Source organism: Notechis scutatus, chromosome 3 (genome assembly GCF_049901735.1).
Source record: "Notechis scutatus isolate UNSWTSFEM ecotype Mainland chromosome 3, rNotScu1.2, whole genome shotgun sequence".
In the NCBI taxonomy this organism is placed as follows: domain Eukaryota; kingdom Metazoa; phylum Chordata; class Lepidosauria; order Squamata; family Elapidae; genus Notechis; species Notechis scutatus.
In genome coordinates this window covers 205,208,277-205,226,952 of record NC_142011.1, presented here as the reverse complement: position 1 = coordinate 205,226,952, position 18,676 = coordinate 205,208,277, and the positions used below count along the sequence as shown (strand labels likewise).

Below are 18,676 nucleotides of genomic sequence, written 5' to 3'. Positions count from 1 at the left end.
ATCCAAATACTGGACAGAGCAGACTGCTTCCGCTTTGGCCTTTCAGCCCCAAACCAGGAGCCCCTCGCAGGCAGTCGCTTCCGCGAACAAACTATTTTTGTGTTAAATTTAAGTTTACCGACAGTCTGATTGATGGTTTTCTTTCCTGTTTGGCCGGCATAGTTTCTTCTCGCAGTTGCTGAAGTCTTTTAAAGTGCTCTTGCTATTCAAGGAACAAAGCTTTTGTTTCCCCAGTGAAAGGCTAACTTTGGAACACGGGTTGCGAAGCTGCTGTTGGGAGCCACCGATGGCCACGTTGCTACATTGAATGGGACCAGGAGGAAAGGATGAGGAAAAAGGATGGTGGCTGGCTGGCAAAAGGACCGAGGGTTAGCAGCTTGCTTTGAAACAGCACAGCACAGCCATCCAGGACTGGAAAGGGACCTCAGAGGTCATCTAGTCCAACCCCCCCTGCTCCAGCAGAAGACCTTATATCCTCTTGGGCTGTGGGGGATCTGTTCCCCACAGGTTCTAATCTCTAGGGGAAATGCACTGCAGAGTTGAAAGTGACAAGGTGCCACGGAGCTCAGAGAATATCTCCTTAAAGTAAATCCTGTTTATTGCCGGAGGACTCACGGGCTGGCTGCAGAGATCAGCCACGTGACAGGGGACCTAAAGACTTAGCAGCTGTCAGCTCTTCTCTGGACAGATCCTGCCAAGGCTGAAATGCAGGTAGAGAGATAGGATAGCAATAGATACAGAGAGGGAGAGGGAGAGGGGGAGAGAGAGAGAGAGAGAGAGAGAGAGAGAGAGAGAGAGAGAGAGAGAGAGAGAGAGAGATGGATGGATGGATGATAGATAGATGATAGATAGAATACCTATAGATAACATAGGGAGAATGAGATGATAGAACAGTGGTGTGAACCTATGGCACATGTGCCACAGGTGGTACACAGAGCCCTCCCTCTGGGCATGCACGCCGTCCCCCTAGCTCAGCTCCACCACGCATGTGTGCGCGCTTCCCTCCAGCCAGTTGGTCTTCGGGTCTCTGGCGGGCATGCGCAGGGGTGGTGTGCATGGGTAAGGCGCATGTTGCATTTTGGGTATGGCTTTGGGTACGGTGCCAAAATAGTTCGCCATCACTGTGATAGAGATAGAGAGTTAAGATACAGACAGACTGTTTGGGTAGAACATTTATATTGCCACCTACTTACACATGGCAGCTCAAGGAGATCTTACAAGGATATAGAATATAAAAGAAATAAAAAGAAAAACAATAAAATAATAACCCCCCACCCTGGCAACATAGGGGAAGAAGGGGGGGAGGTGATAAAGATAGACAGACAGATATGAATATAGATGATGATAAGGTAAATTGATAAGATAATAAATGTGTATGAGAGAAGAAGGAGATGAATATAGATGATAGATTGATAGATGATAATAGTCACACATCAAAGAGAGAGAGAAGCCAAATAGATGTTTTAGAGGAGGCAAAATTTGTCTAGTCCCACACCCTCTGTTGTGCAACACAGTTATCTCTTCGTGTTGCGTTGGGCATGGCCAGAAATGTCTTCCAAGCTGCTGCCATTTGCATGCAAATGTGGGGCAGCCCCAGCCTTCCCCCACTTCCACTTTTGGGGCTTTGATCCATGAGGATTTTCATACTGGCACCTTCCTCTCCTCTCACCTGCATTCAAATCTGTCCCACTCCCCCAGCCAGGTGTTTAATTCTGGTTGTGTTAGAGGAGCTGGGAAGAGGCTGGCTCCAAGAAAGTTTTCCCAACTCTTCAGGAGAAACCCTTCGAGACTGAGGTGGCATGACCGCCAAATCTTCTTTCCCAGTACAGGAGTCCTCGATTTAACGACCGTTCGTTTAGGGACTGTTTTGAAGTTAACGATGCTACCAAAAACAGGACTGGTCCTCCCACCTTGGGATGGTGGCAGCATCCCCACAATCAAAATTTGGGCACTTGGTAAAATGGTCATTATTTACCGGGACCGCCATTAGCGATTGCAAAGCAAATAGGAGGAGCCAGGGTTTGCTTAATGACTGCATGATTCACTTAACAACTGTGGTGATTTGCTTTAACAATGGTGATGGAGAAAGGTCATAGAATTGGGTACAGTTCACTTTTAATTACCGCCTTGGTTAGGCCCAGAAATTCTGGTCCCGGTTATGGACATAAATTGAGGACTAAGGCACTCCTTGTTGTTTGGCCAAATTCCTGATGGCTTCTTGATGTTGCATGTACTGCTTCAGCTATACGTCCTCTAACATTGTCTGCCGGGGGATGGAAGCCTCTTGACCTCGTAGCTGAGCTGGTGTGGTTATGTAGTGTGGTTGTGTAAACCTCATAATTTGTGTAGACCCCATAAGTGCAAAGGGTTTGAGGGTCTGACAGGTACCAGAGCCAACCTTTTGGACCCCAGGGACCACCAAATTCATAATTTTAACTCCCGGGGACCATTAATATGAATTTTGACTGACGGTGGCTTGCTGATGTTGGTGGGAGAGAGAAATGAGATCTAATCTAACCTCTCCCCCACCCCCCACACACAGAGGCAGGGATGGGATTCAAATTTCTTAACAACTGGTCCTGTGGGCGTGGCCTAATTTGTGGGTGTGGCTTGGTCATGTGACTGGCTGGGCATGGCTTGTATGTAAATATAAATATTTATGTAAATATTGAATTTTTTATTTAAAAAAAGAGCAACTTTTACCCAAAATCAGGCAAAGCAGGCAGGCAGATTGAGTTGCTCACAGAATCACAGATTCATTCAGAGATCTATCTATCTGCCATCGGCTACCTGAGTCGGCACTGACAAATGGAAGCTTCAGTCCTAAGGAAGATTTGGCTCTGCTTAAAAGCAGAGCCGAAGATCTAAAGATTAGCTAGAAAGCAAGAAATCCAACGGTTTCCTGCTTTCTAGCTAATCTAAATCTCCCGGCACAGCAGAACCAGCTAATGGTTGGGTGGGGGAAGGAAAAATAGCAAGTTTGCCAGGTAAGAAGTAAGTGGGCAAGGAGGGTTCCCACGGGCCATGTGGGCAGTGCAGCCCTTTTTTTGAACTATCTGGCAGAAGGTACAGAAAAATCATCTGGCAGAAGGTACAGAAAAATAAAAACAAGGACAAGTAGGCTGAAAAACAGCTTCTATCCCAGGGCAGTAGCTCTTTTGAATTCTGCTGTATAGTGCAGTATTGGTGTGGTGTCGGCGGTTTTCAATTCAATATGTGGAGGGTGAAGGATGTGTGTTTGTGTTTATTGTCATGATCATGAGGTACACTGAAGATGGTGTTTGATTTCGTTGTACGAGGTGCAATGACAATAAAGTAAACTAAAAAAAAATGGGAGAAAATAAGAGAACAACACTAGTTGAAGATTCCAGCCTGGCTATCTACAATGGAAGCGTTTATCCAAATGTTCTTAAAATGGGAAATATCATGAGATATAAAGATGTTTTAAATGAAAGGGGTGAACTCAAACCAAACCAGAACTGAATGAGTGAGGGATTGATATGAATTAGTAATTTTTAATGTGAATGTAACTATTTACATTATAGTAAGAGATGTATATCAAATATGAATATGTGCACAAGATATGTATGTATGTATGTACCCAGATGACACACTGTTGAATTGAAAAATGGATATGTTGTAAAATAAAATAAAAATATTTTTTTTATATATATGTATAAAAAAAGTTGCCCCTGACTTGGTACTACCTGCTCAAACTGATCCTACCAATCGGCTTTTTATTCTTGTGTCTTCGTGTGAATCTGTTGCAGAGGGGGAATAATCTACCCCCACCTCCCACAAACTGTTGTGTGCTGTGGTTTGTGTCTTGAAAACAGAAAAGCAGGTGCAGGATAGGTGGCCATGAGAAAACGGGCCACCGTGCAACCAGAAAAACAGCCCCCAAAACGTTGCACAGGAAATGTCTCAGCTGAGAAGCTGCATCCTCGTTGCAGACTGGGGGAGCCCTGTGTAATGTGATTTTTTTTCGGTTAGGTTATAAATAGAGCCGAGGCAAGGAGCTCCTTTTCCTGCCCTCGAAGTGGATACCAGTCCTTCTCTCTCTCTCTCTCTCTCTCTCTCTCTCTCTCTCTCTCTCAGATGGGGGTGGGGGAACATGTTGTAGCAAATATATTAAGGCATCCTCTTCGGATAGTGTCCATCACCTCTCAAGGCAAAGCCTGAAATTGATAGAGGTTTATGTAATAAAGATCAGGGAAGAAGACCTGCTCTCTGTCATTCCAGAGACATACAAAGAAGCAGCTTCACGCATGTTGTGTTTAAAAGGCCGGTTGTGTAAAAAGAGGAGGCAGTGGGCCAAAACATCCACTTGACCAAAAGTAGACTTAAGTGGAGAATAATGTGCAGCGTTAAAGTCACAAAATGATTGATTTGTTTGTCCCAAAGGTGCTTTTCCAAAAGGCAACTGGACTTTGGTGGGTTTTGTTTTTTTTTACTTTGAAGACTTTTCACTTCTCTCATTCTAACATTTTTATTGAGCTTTAAGATAAGATAAAAAAATACAAAAGTAAGAAAGAAAACGATGGGGAGGAAGAGGGGGAAGAGAAGTGAGGAAGGATAAGAAAAAAGAAAGAAAGAGAAACATGACTTCCAACTCTCTGTTGTAATAAAATAAGGCGTTAACATCAAATCACAACTTTTTTTTTCATAATAATACAAGCAAGCCATTTCTATAAAAATATCAATCGAAGACATTTCACTTCTCTTCAAAGAAGCTTCTTCAGATTGATTTGGTTCTCTTTTTTTAGTGTGTTGTATGGTTTGCAAATTCTGCTTCACAACTTGGGTGCTGGATTTGCACAACAGGGTATTGAAACGGGGTCTAGAGTCATGTCCAAGGGTCAGCATTTGGTGGGAATCTCAACTATTGTCTTATCCGGGCTTATTGTTTCTCAACCTTAATAACTTTACAATAAGTGGACTTCAACTCCCAGAATTCCACAGCTGGCCGTACCGACTGGGGAATTCTGGGAGTTGAAGTCCACACTTCATAACGTCGCCGTGGTTTTGAAATGGTGGCCTAGGCCCTCTCGTTTAAAACGCCGTAGGGTTAATTGAGGCATCATTTAATTTCTGGACATAGCAATTTTGTTAACTCACAACAAGAATATTGTGTGAACCCAGACAAGATGCTGCGTGAAGAAGCGCATCATATAAATCTAGGCTGGGTTTTTGTAGGCCACTGTATAGGGTTGCTGGAGAGCTATAAAGACATTTAAGAAAAATCAGTGACTCTCCCTCATATGGCTTGAATCAAGCAGAAACATTACAAGGCATATACAACCTTTTTTTAGTTTTGTGTAGGTGTTGATGCACACCTGTGCAAACATCCTAGTGGCCCAAGAAACATAAGATTTCTATTTTGCTCTATTTTTACACATCCCAAAGTGGCTCTGTGAGAGAGATGATACTTAAATACGATACCTAAATATAGGTCTTACATGGAGGAATAATCGGCCCATCAGAACGACCAGTTCTTTGATTTGAGACCCCAAAGTTTGCATAGCTCACATTACCAGCCAAGTAATTCTCCCCCCCCATAAGTATTTAGGCTTGAAAATGGCTGTTTGTATTTATCTATTTAATATTTCCTCTGTGCCTTGTGAACAGGAATCCACCCTAAGAATAAAGGCGGCATTAAACAGTTTTTTTAAAAAAGGCAAACCATCACTTCTGCATCCATAGAAAATACGGAATAAGAAAGTTTGGAAGGAACCTTGGAGGTCTTCTAGTCCAACCCCTGCTCAGGCAAGAAGCCCGATATCATTTCAGAGAAATGGTTTCCAATCTCAAAAACTTCCAGCGTTGGAACATTCTACCACTTCTGAAGGCAACTTCTGTTCCATTGATTGATTGTTCTCACAGTCAGGAAATTTCTCCTTATCTCTAGGTTGCTTCTCTCCTTGATTAGTTTCCATCCATTGCTTCTTTGTCTTGCCCTCGGATGCTTTGGAGGAACAGATTGGGACCACTGGCATATTTTATGGCTGATTTGGGATGTTGATAAGACTCACTAAGATTAAATTTCGTCATTATCTTACTGCTGCAGATTCCAAGCTGCATGGCAGCACCCATGGTTTATTTTACTACTTTATAAACACGATAGTTCTAACTATTCCAGGGGTGCCACGGTGCAGGGTTTGTGACACTAGGAGTGCCACAAAAGCAAAATTGCTGAGATGTTGAGGATGCCATCAACACAGAAATTCTGGGAACGTAGATCTTTATTAAATCAATATTTCTCTCTCTCTCTCTTTCTCTCTCTCTCTCTCTCTCCTTTCTCCCTCCTTTCCTTCCTTCTTTCTCATTCTCTTTTCTTTCTCTTCCTTTTTTCTTTATTTTCTCTCTCCCCCTTTTTCTTTCTCTTTCTCTTCCTTTTTCTTTTCTTCCTTTTCTTTATTGTTTTCCTTTCTCTTGCTCCCTCTCCCTCTCTCTCTCTCTCTCTCTCTCTTTCATGCCACCCACTGAAGAAGGTGACACTTCTTCAGTTTCCTACAGGACCCTCTAAGCTAAAACACGTTCAGCTGGTTTGTGATTCAGTGTTTGGCCTACACACTTGCAACGGCTTCCCTGCGCGCGTCCCCTTTGCTTCATCAGCCTGCTGAAAACCTGCCCTCTCCTGCATATATTTACATGCTTATGTTCTATTTTGAGGCCGCGGCCACATAGCACTTAGCAGCCTGTGACCCAGGGGAAGGTAAGCATTGCAAAACGAGCTTTGGAGCAGATCACACCAGCGGCTTAGCTTCTTTCGGAGGGGAATCCAGCCAGGGGAGGGAACCGCTGAAAAGCTGGCTGCGAAAGGCGCTCGGCTGAGCAGAAAATCTTTTTCTTCATGTAAAAGGTAAAATCGAGGCAGGGGAGACTGGAGCTGGCCCAGATGTTTAGCAAGCTAAAAGTTTTCTAGAGATTTTACTTTGGTTTTTTTTCTCTTTTTTTTACACCCACCCAATCGATACCTGCTTTGTGTGTTTCCCGTGCCTGGAAGTGAGGTTTTGCTCTTCCCTTGTTGCTTTTTTCCCCCTCTCTCCCATGAATCCTTTGCTCTCTTGATTTTGCCTTCGTTCTTGCAAACCTACAAGATTTTTTTTGTTTTAAGCTCGGGATTAAAAGAAGGAAATCCAAAAGGTTGGTTTACAGCATGTTGCTTGCATGTTGACGTGGTTAATAAGCTCCGCATAAACATCAGTTATGGACGCCTTTTTATGCACTAGTGAACCAGTCGTTCCGGCTTGCTCTGTTGGTAGAAGCCAGTTTAGTCTAGTGGTGAAGGCACTCGGGCTAGAAACCAGGAGGGTTCTAGTGCCACCTTGGGCTTAGGAAAGCTGGTTGGGTGACTTTTGGGCCATTCACCAGGCAGCTGTGAGTTCTAGTCTTCCCTTAGGCTGGTTGAATGTTTGGCCAGTCACCAGGCGACTGAATTCTAGTTCCTGCCTTAGCTGGGTGACTCTGGGCCAGTCACTGTCAGCCCGACTCACTTCACAGGGTTGTTGTTGTGGGGAAAACAGTAAGAGGAAGGAGTGCTTAGGTATGTTCTCTGCCTTGAGTTATTGATTAAAATAATGAAGGCAGGATGATTTTTAAAAAATTTTGTTTAAAAAAATAAATAAACCTAAATTGAACAATGTGCCACAAAGGTTTGAATGCAAGACGACTTGAGTTTTGAAACAATTCTGTTGAGGTAGACTTACAAGAGACCTTACTTACCTAAAAGCCCAAAAGTAAATCCAGCGTGGATGCTGTATTTGTAACCTGGAATTGACTCTATATATTCAGGTAATCCTTAAATTAAACCCAAAATTTCTCTTGCTGAGGAAAACAGTTGTTAAGCAACTTTTGTCCCCAATAATCTGTCTTGCCACAATGGTTCAGTGCATCACTGCCATTGTTTGGAAACCGCTTCTGGACTTCATGCTTGAGATCGAGAAAACAAAGCTTTTTGGATTTTTTTATGTTACAGAAATGGTTGTTTTCAAGAGACAGCTGGACTTTTTTTCAGGGGGGAGATTTCCCCCTTTAAAGACGTTTTGCTTCTCATTCACAAAGCTTCTTCAGCCCTGGTGGGGAATCTCCATAGCGTGGATGATGGGTATGAAATCTCCATAGATCTATAGAAACGGTTAATAAATATTACCATGTAAATTTAAAAATTTGAGGCTGTAAGTTCTTATCTCATTCTACCAAGGGTCCAGATTTTGATCATGTGACCACGGGGAGACTGCTGCCATGGTTGTAAGTGTGATCAATCACTTTTTTCCAGTGTGTTGTAACTTCAAACGGACACTAAGCAGCCGGTTGTAAGTCGAGAGCTACCTGTAGAGGCAGTTATTCATCCGACAGTAAAAAATATTCCTCTTGTCTTTTTGACCGCCTTGTCTTACGGTCCAAAGCATTGTCCTTCAAGGACCATCCTGTGCTGTGGCTGATGGTGCCACGGGACAGCCAGTTTCTCACATGGTTTGGCAAAAGCCTCTTTTGTGATTGATGTTAGCTTTCTGATCCGCACATGTCTGTCTTTGTCGGCGTGACACTTTTCAGGGTGGAAAAGAAGAGGAAATTGTTCGGTGACGATGCCCGGCACACCCATCCTTTCTGGAGGACGGAATCTCCCCGTGTTCTGCCTCTAGCGTGCTCCTTTAAAAGTGTGTCGAAAACTTTCGGGAGTTTGCACACACAGGCATATTCTCGCCAGTTCTCGTGTCACGCATGGACAGGTTTCCTCCTGCCACAGGGAGCGTCACCCCAGCATCCAGAAAGGAAGGGAAGAATCCAGAAGCAGGAAAGAAGCGTCTTCAAAGGAAATGACCAAACCAGTTTGGCATGGAAGGGAAGGTGACCTCAGAAGTTTTAGACTGATAGCCTGTCCATAAAAGTTGCGTTCCTTGGAAGCCCGAGGCATTGCAACGCCTTCTGTTTTGTTTTGTTTTGTTCCCAAAAAACTGGATGGTATTGTGTAGTTTTAGATCTGTGGCGTGGGAAGCTCTGGACAAATTTAAGGTAAGGCATGGAGGAGGTTTTTTTCCCCCTCCTTGCTTGCACATTCTGGGTCTTGTTATTCAATCCCTAGCTCTTAATCTCCTACCTGCTTTGCCAAGTGAGAACATTGCACCCAAAATAGCACAGCCATTTTATAGAGGGATTTTCTCAAGCCTTAGAGATGAAGTTTCTCCTCTGGATCCCCTTCCCTTGCAAGTTGAGATCGTTTGGCTCCTAAATTAGCTGTTCTCTTTTCGGGAAGTCCTCGGCTTAACGGCCACAGGGGAAGCCCAGAATTTATGTTGCTAAGTGAGAAATCGGTTAAGTGAGGGCGTTTTTTGTTTCCCTCTCCCCATTGGATGACTTTTCTCGACATGCTGGTTGAGTGATTCGCTGCAGTTGTTCAATTTGTTGATGATGGTTCGCTCGAAAACTGGCTGCTTCTCTTTCCAGGAAGTCCTTGACTTGCGACCATAGTCGAGCCTAGAATTTAGGTTGCTAAGTGAGCAATTGGCTACGAGAGTTTTGCCCCCCCTCCCCCCCCGTTTTGCGACTTCTTTCTCGACGCATTGGTTAAGTGAACTCGCTGCAGTTGTTAAGTTAGGCACCCAGTCGTTAAGTGAATCTGGACTCCCCATTGAATTTGCTTGTGAGCCCGGGACACTGCAACTGTCATAAGTACAAGCCAGTTGCCAAGTATCTTGAATTTTGATCACATGACCCTGGGATGTTGTAATGGCTTTAAGTGTGAAAAGCGGTCGTAAGTCCCTTTTTTCCAGTGCCATTGTAAGTTCTAATGGTCACTAAATGAACTGTTGTAAGTACCTGTGAGGAAATGTATTGGGCGGAAGCGTTTGCACCCGAAATAAAACCCCCACAACTGGTGCTTAGAAGTATAGATAGTTCTCGGCTTACATCCACAATGGAGCCCAGAATTTCTGTCGCTGAGTGAGAAAGTGGTTAAGCGAGTTTCCCCCCACATTTTACAACATTTTTCACTATGTTTTGTTATAGGTGAATCACTGCAGTCGTTAAATTAGTCACATGGTCATTAAGTGAATCTGGCTCCTCCCCGCTTGACTTTGTCCAAAGGTCGCTAAAGGGAATCACTTGATCCCCGGGGATGCCACAACCGTCATAAATACGGATCAGTGGACGAGCATCTGAATTTTGAACATGTGATGTGGGGATTGTTGCAGCAGTCATAAGTGTGAAAAATAGTCATAAGTCCCTTTTTTTCAGGACTGTGGTAACTTTGGACGGTCACTAAACGAATGGTTGTAAATCAAGGACTTATCTGTACACTTTCTTGGTGGTCCTCTGGAGGGGACACAGATTCACCTTAGTATTTTTGAGGTCTTGTGAATGAAGGCGAATATAATGCAGGATCCAATCTTTTTTGTTTATTTATTTTCTTCAGACGTTTTATTGAGTGAATTATTAAAAACATTGGACAATGGTGTAAATCGTTCCTGACAATCCTGTTTGTCATATGTATTATGGCATCAAGTACATGTTTTATATGCATTTGTACAATATTTGATATTTCTACTCATCCATTCTGCCTACCCTCCTATCTTTTGGTTCTAGATCCTTCCTTTTTTCCCCACCATTGATAGAATTTATCCCATACTTTATAACCGTGAAGGCGAACCTGTGGCACGCTTGTCAGAAGTGGCACGCAGAGCCACTTCTGCCAGCATGCGAGAGGACGCCCAGAAGAGGCCCACTGCGCATGCATGTGCCCACCGCCTGAAAGCTGATTGTCAGGTATCTGGCGTGCATGTGCGGGGAGACACGCGGTGCATGGGGGGATATCTTGCACACATAACTTGCACATGGGTGCACAGGGATTGGTGGTCTGTAGAGAAATGTCGCCCCCAAAGCAATTAATCCAGGCTGTGTGGAAACACAAGGTTGTGCCACCCACATGGCCCATGGGAACACAAGGCTTGCGTCGCTTGCATTGTGAACAACACGAGGTAGGGAGGAGAGGGGGAAAAGGGGGGAGTGGGGGAACTTGCCCCACGCACTCCACGCGCCTGGCCTGGCCACTGGGCTGCTTCTTTCCGCTTCTTTCTTCTTCTGCTTTTGGCTGCACGCAAGGAAAGCAGCAAAAGTCTTACTTTCTCTCCCCCAAACTCCGCCAGAAATGAGTCTTTGGGACCCTGCAAGGCCTCCTGCTCCAAGAGGCTGCGCCAGCAAAGACTCATTTCTGGTGGAGTTTGAGGGATAAAAAGAGACTTCTGCTGCTTTCCTTGCATTAAGCCAAAAGTCTCTCTCCCCACCCCCACCCACCCCGAGAACGGAGCTGGAAATGGTATGCTGCGATCTCAAATAAAGAACGACTGATCGGTAGGGAAAATAGGTGGGGAATTTTCCTGCAGACTTTTTTGCGGATTTTCCCAGGGTCTCTGGTTTGTGGGATTTAAAATTATGAGTTGGGTGGTCCCTGAGGTCCAAAAGGTTTGGCAACCCCTGACCTATAGAACAGTTTGTATAGGTTTTCCTTATATGATGTGGCCAATGTTTGTTTGTTTTTGTTTGCTTCTCTCCCATAAAGTTTGCCATTTGTCCAAATTAATGCCATGTCCAAAATTTTAGCCTCTGAATTTTGATCACGTGACCTTGGGGATGCTGCAGCGGTCATAAGTGTGGGAAATGGTCATAAGTCCCTTTTTTTCAGTACTGTGGTAACTTCGGATGGTCACTAAACGAGTGGTTGTAAATCAAAGGCTATCGGTACACCTTCTTGGTGGTCCTCTTGAGGGGACACAGATTCCCCTTGGTATTTTTGAGGTCTTGTGAATGAAGGCGAATATAATGCAGGATCCAATCTTGAGTCAGACACCAAGACCAAAGGTTTTGTTCTTCCAAGCTTTCATACTGATGTTGGAGCCCATCCTCGGGGAAACTTCTTGGTCTTCAAGGAGGTGTTTTTGAGGACTCATCTAATACTAATACAAGTAAAAGTCTGTAAAGATTCTCAGTCATCCAGGCCATGATTGTCCCAAAGGTGCACCTTTGGACCTATTTCTCCGTTCCTACCTTTCCCCGTGTCATGCCCCTGTCGGAGTCTGAATCCGAGGAGGAAGACGAACAGCTGACAGGGAGTGGGAGTGTGGCTCTGTTGGCTGTGGAGGAAACTGGGGAAGGGCAAAGTACGGCTGGGTAGAGCAGGAGAGAGGTAGAACAAGGGAGAAGGAGTTCAGAGGAAGACCCAGGCCCACCCGCTCTTCATCCTCAGGCACACAGGAAGGAATGGAGAAGGGAGTAATGTGGGTTGCGTGGCTTATGGGGGAGGAAAGGGCCCTGATTCCCTTCATTAGCCACAGCTGGGAATGAAAGTTTAAAAGAACTGAATGCTAACTGCAGCAGGTGCTAGGAGCAAACGTGAGTTTATCTTGTGTGGAGTTTAGAATTCTTGCTTCTGCCCTGCTGGACTAATTACCTCATCTTGCCTTGATTGGACTTTTAGTTACAGTTTTTGTTGACCATGTTTTGGACTTGATTCTCTGCAGCCACAGGCTGTTCCTGGGGAAGTTTTTCTCCAGCCCTGAAGGTAACCAGGACATTGGGGGCAAAGTTGGAGCTAATAAAGGGACTCCTAATGATTATCTGACTGTGTTGCCTTTGTGCCACGCCCTGGGTCATCACACCACCTGGTCAACGTAAAAAGCTTCTTGATCTCTTTCTTTCTTTGGAGGGAAAAGAGAGGCTCTCAAAAATGGACTTGGAAAAGAAAAAGTAGCATTTGTTAACACGACACATAGTCCTCGACTTACCGCCCCAATTGAGCCTGAATTTTTTTTTTGGCTAAGGGAGGCAGATGTTGGCTAAGTGAATTTTGCTCCGTTTTACAAACTTTCTGGCCACTGCAGTGGTTCAGTTTAGTCACATGGTTGTTAAATGAATCTGGCTTCCCCTCCTTGACTTTCCTCGTCCGAAGGTCACAAAAAGGGAGATCTTGTGATTGTGGGACACTACAGCGCTCATAAATATGGATCGGTTCCCAAGGGTCTGAATTTTGATCACTGACCATGGGATTGCTGCAACGGTCGTAAGTGTGAAAAAATGGTCATGTCACTTCTTTCAGTGCCACTGTAAGTTCGACCGGTCACCAAAGTTGAAGGGAAAGGAAGGGAAGGGAAGGGAAGGAAGGGAAGAGAAGGAAGGAAGGAAGGAAGGAAGGAAGGAAGGAAGGAAGGAAGGAAGGAAGGAAGGAAGGAAGAATGAAGAAAAAGAAAGGGGGAGGGAGGGAAGAGAAAGAAGGAAAGAAAGAAGGAAAGAAAGTAAAGAAAGGAGGGAGGGAGGAAAGGAAGGAAGGAAGGAAGGAAGATGGAGGAAGGAAGGAGACATGAGGACAGGAGAGCAAAGGAACAGAGGGAGAAGGGAAGAAAGGAAGGGAGACATGGAGGGAGGAGACGAGAGGCGGGGGAAGGAACCCAGGGAGAGGGGGAAGGGAGAGATGGAGGATGGAGGAGGGAGACATGAGGAGAGAGAGAAGGAACAGGGAGAGAGGAAGGAAGGAAGGAAACATGAGAGAAGAGAGAGAGGAACAGAGACAGGGAGGGAGGGAAGGAAGGAAGGCGGTTGCAGCTAAATTTGGGGTTCCACCAAGTTTAATCCACAGAGTTTAGGCCAAACAACCAAAAGTTCAAAGTAGCGTTGATAAATCCTTGAATTCCCGTAATAATCCTTCCTTAGGATGCTGTTAAGCATATTACAGAGTTCGTGCTCAATTCCCATTTGGCCAGCCTCATGCCTTGGGTTCAGAAGGTGAGAAGAGATTTATAACCCAGGATTAAATTATGTGCTCAGGGTGTATCAGTAGCGTTGGAAATTTCTTTTGTGTCTACAGAGTAAGATTTGTCCACCTCTGTAATGTCTCCTTGCTGGCTGGGCACATAACTGAAAAATGTATACAGGTTGTCCACGATTTAACAACCACAATTTTATTTTATTTTTTTAAATTTGTTCATCAAACAAAAAGTACACATGCCAATGGTTTTAGACAGTTCCCTCTCCTAAAGGCATGGATTTCCAACCTTAGCAACTTTTAAGATCTGTGGGCTTCAACATCCAGAATTCCCCAGCCCGCCATGCTTGGTCGTTTGCCTGCAGACATTTCATTACCCAACTAGGTAACTTCATCAGTTGCACTGCAAGTAAAAAAAAACAGACTACCGAAATCACCCAAAACTCACCCAGTTCAACCCTGTGGTCCATATATTACGGTTCTATTCCTTAATAATCTGCATATCTGCTTCTGTTCCTTCTGCTGTTGATGTTCCCCAAAGCCGTGGGATATTTTTTCTAGAGTACCTTTTTAACATAGATTCAGTAGGATTTTGGACTTCCAACTCCCAGAATTCCCCATACTGGCTGGGGAATTCTGGGAGTTGAAGTCCACAGGTCTTAAAGTTGCCACAGTTAGACATTCTTGCCTAAAGAGCAGGGTTAAGCAATTCAGTCCTGCTGAGCTCCAAACTTTTAGTCTGGTGCCCACTAGTGTTGGCTCTGAATTGTGGAAATTTAACTCCACAGAGTATCTCCAACAGGTTGCAGAAGGCTTAGTGTAGGCAGAGGTTAATACGTACACATGCAGGCGCCATCAGCGAAGCTTTCATATCATCTCAAGTTTCCATGCCATGTTTATTTTTCCTATCGCATATCTTTGCATGGCTGTACAGAATTTTGAGAGGCGCAAGCACATTTGTGGCTTGCTTAAAGCAGGATTTTTTGCTTGCAGATTTGAGAATCCAGTTGAAATTGGCTTTTCTCACCTCCAAACAGGGTGGAGGGGAACAGGAATAATACAACAAAAGGGACCTTAGAGGCCTTCTAGTCCAACCCCCTACTCAAGCCGGAAACCCTATACCAGTGGTGGCTAACCTTTTTGGGCTCCTGTGCCAAAAATTGCACGTGCTTGCACACTCACGGGCCAGCACCCAGAAGGCAATGCTCGCACCCCCTAAACATGTGCAAGCAATTCCCACTCACCCGCCCCCTTACCTGCACTGCACCGCACAGCTGATTTTCAGCGCTTTGAGGCCTTTTGGCCTCCCAGAGGCTTTAGGAAGGCTTCTGCAGGCTTTTCAGGCGAAAACCAGGCCCGTTTCATCACTTCCGTTATTTCCGGAAAACAGGAAGTGACGAAACGGGCCTGGTTTTCGGCCTGAAAAGCCTGCAGAAGCCTTCCTAAAGCCTCTGGGAGGCCGAAAAGGCCTCAAACTGGCTGAAAATCAGCTGTGAGACGCGGGCATGCGCAGTGAGGTAAGTTTGCCTGCAGCTCGCGTAACGGCACAAATGGCTCTGCATGCCACCTGTGGCACACATGCCATAGGTTTGCCATCACGGCCCTATACCATTTCAAACAGGTGGTTGTCCAATCTTTTCTTAAAAATCTTCATGGATGGAGCACCCACAATTTCTGGAGGGGGAGCCATCAGACCCTTCAAAAATGAACTTGGTTCTACTTGTGTTTCATTTTTGTAATTGTTTGGTGTTACAGTGATACAGTACACGGCACCACACATAATTGGACTGTGTTTTTTTTTCCTTTAAATAAAATGCCTGTGTACTGATAGAAGAGAATATTTGTAGCTCAGGCTTGGAACTGTGGGGTTCTTGGTGCTCTCTTGGTTGTTTTCTTACAAATGTTTCATTATCCATCTAGGTTACATCATCAGTGCTAGAAGGGGGTGGGGTGGGGTGTGTTGGAATGGAGGAGAAGGAGGAAGAGGAGGATGGGGAAGATGATAACTGACGTCCTTGGTGCTCTTGGAGCTTGGTGGTTTTCATGTGGACGTTTCATGGCCCGACTAGGTAACATCATCAGTGCAAATGTATATAGCTCTAATATACGGTCAAGCCTGTTGCAGGAACACAACTATTATCAGGGTCTCCGAACATTGTTTTTGAGATAAAGGCAGCTGTCATAACAGAACGTCATAGAGTTGGAAGGGACCTTGGAAGTCTTCTAGTCCAGCCCCTTGGTCAAGCAGGAATCTATACCATTCTGGAGAAATGGCTGTCCAGTCTATTCTTTAAAAACTTCCAGTGATGGAGCAACCCAAGCTGTTCCGCTGATGAATTGTTCTCAACTGTCAGGAAATTTCCCCTTAGTTCTAGATTGGATATTTCACAACCAAACTAGGTAACATCAGCGCTAGAAAGGGAGAGTGGGGTTTGCAGACATCCTTGGGATTTCCCTTGAGCTTGGTTGGTTTTCTTGCAGACATTTCATGACCCAGTTAGGTAACATCATCAGTGCAAATGAATATGTGAAGAAGAGTCGTTTTCTCTCTTGTTCGGATGGAGTCGACACCACAGCAGAGTCAAGTTATGTTTTTAAGCCACGGTGGCTCAGTGGTTAGAGTGCAGTACTGCAGGCTACTTCTGCACACCTAAGAGTACTGCATCCAGTTTTGGTCACCACACTATAAAAAAGATGTGGAGACTCTAGAAATAAAGTGCAGAGAAGAGCCAGGATGATGAGGAGACTAGAGACTAAAACATATAATGAACGGTTGCAGGAACTGGGCCTGGCTAGTCTAGTGAAGAGAAGGACCAGGGGAGACATGATAGCATCTTCCAGTATCAGAGGGGCTGCCACAGAGAGGAAGGGGTCAAGTTATTTTCCAAAGCACCTGAAGGCCAGACAAGGAATAACAGGTGGAAAGTGATCAAGGAGAGATTCAACCTAGAAATAAGGAGGAATTTTCTGATAGTGAGAACAAACAACCGTGGAACAGAAGTTGCCATCTGAAGTTCTGGGAGCTTCATCACTGGTAGCTTTCAAGAAGAGATTGGACTGCCATTTGTCAGAAATGCGGTAGGGTCTCCTGCTTGGGTGGGGGGTTGGACTAGATGACCTACCAAGTACCTTCCAACTCAATGCGGATAATGCTGACTGCCGGCTGCCTACAATTTGGCAGTTCGAATCTCACCATCCTTCCGAGTTGGGTAAAATGAGGACCCTAAACTGTTGGGAGCAACATGCTGACTCTGTAAACCGCTTGGAGAGGGCTGTAAAGCGATATAATAAGTCTTCAGTGCTACTGCTGTGTTCTGAATTTTTTTGACCCACAGATCCTAAATGTATACAAATTGCCTGCTTCAGCCCTTCTGCTACATTTTGCAAGCTAGAAACCTTGGAAGGGGTTGGAAATCCCAGTGCTGATCGAAAATGTCTCTTTTCTTCTTCCAGATCGTCCTGCATGCTGATTCCCTTTGGATTTATGGAGGGGGCTGGGCGCACTTTTGAGCACTGCCACGCACAGCATCCCTCTCGTTGAACAAGGACGGGCTCCTGCCCGAACCTAGCCTCTTTAGAGCCCCTTGGGCTTCACCATTCAGAGGCCCCGTGGATGGCTGTTGAGGTCCGCGGAAAGTTTCTACCGGCAGTTCTCCCATCCTGAGCTGCCCCGGGCTCCTCTCACTGCCCCCAAATATTTCACATATCCAGATGGGGTAACGTGAAAGCCCAAGAGAGAACACCAGCGCGTTCGCTGAATGCAGATGCCTTTGTGAAGAGGAGGAGGAAGAGGAGGAGGAGAAGACGAGAACTAAGAAGGGAAGGAAGCTGAGTGGCACTGAAGGACGACTACTTAAAATTGCACACTAAGGATTTTTTTTTTTTTAAAGAAAAGGAGGAAAACAAAAACAAAAGTATTACTCAGCCTCAAGCACAGGGTCCCCTTTTTTTTTAAAGTCGAGGATTTAGAGAATCCAACGTTATCCTATTTGCACAACGTTTGTGTTGATTTGAGGGGGAAGAGAGTCAGTCTGGTCAGGCTCGCGTCACTTGGTTCTGTTTTGGGCTTTGCAACTCTTTTTTTTTTTTTTTTTTGTCGAGAGCCCCCTCGGTTTGTCTCCACCATGGCACGCATGAACAGGCCTGCCCCTGTGGAAGTGTGCTACAAGAATATGAGGTTCCTGATAACCCACAACCCAACTAATGCCACACTGAATACTTTCATTGAGGTAAGATATCAATGAGAGAGCACCTCTCACAACTGGATGTAAATAAGTGTCACAGATACTTGGACTTGTGAAATTTCAGGAGAAACAAATGTTCTGGCCTGGTGAGAGACCATCAGAACATCCTAACATTGTAGGCTTATTGTACAGGTAGTCCTCAACATACAACCACAGTTGAATCCAAAATTTACATTGTTAAGTGAGGATTTGTTGAGTATTGCCCCATTTTGTGACATTTCTGGCCACAGTTGTTAAGTGAATCACTGCGGTGGATAAGTTAGTAACCTTGTTATTAAGTGAATCTGGCTTCCTCATTGACTTGGCTTATCAGAAGGTTGCCAAATATGATGACATTGCCGGACACTGCAACAGTCATAAGTATGAACCAGTGGCCAACCCTCTGAGTTTTGATCACGTAACTGTGGGGATGCTGCAAAGGTCATAATTGGGAAAAAAGGGTCGTAAGTCACATTTTTCTGTAACTGTGAATGGTCACTAAATGAACTGTTGTAAATTGAGGGTGACCTGCAGTCTGGAAAGACTGCAGAGAAGAGCAACAAAGATGATTAGGGAACTGGAGGCTAAAACATATAAAGAACAGTTGCAGGAACTGGATATGTCTAGTTGAATGAAAAGAAGGATTAGGAGTGACACGATAGCAGATTTCAAATATTTGAGGGGCTGCCAGATTACAGAG

At 44.8% G+C, this 18,676-nt stretch overlaps 1 protein-coding gene across 4 annotated transcripts in view; it reads left to right on the top strand.

The window, feature by feature from the left end:
* Positions 1–18,676, top strand: part of PTP4A3 (protein tyrosine phosphatase 4A3) — a 123,218-nt gene that overhangs the window by 79,119 nt on the left and 25,423 nt on the right. The window contains exons 1-2 of one of the 4 annotated variants that reach the window (XM_087962268.1): positions 6,574–6,715; positions 17,207–17,982. In XM_087962268.1, the coding sequence (XP_087818394.1) occupies positions 17,878–17,982 (105 nt within the window). In that variant the 5' untranslated portion in view covers positions 6,574–6,715; positions 17,207–17,877. Of the gene's footprint in view, positions 1–6,573; positions 6,863–8,809; positions 9,016–17,206; positions 17,983–18,676 lie in introns of those variants that run through there. The other 3 variants (XM_087962265.1, XM_087962269.1, XM_087962266.1) reach the window with 3 other exon arrangements.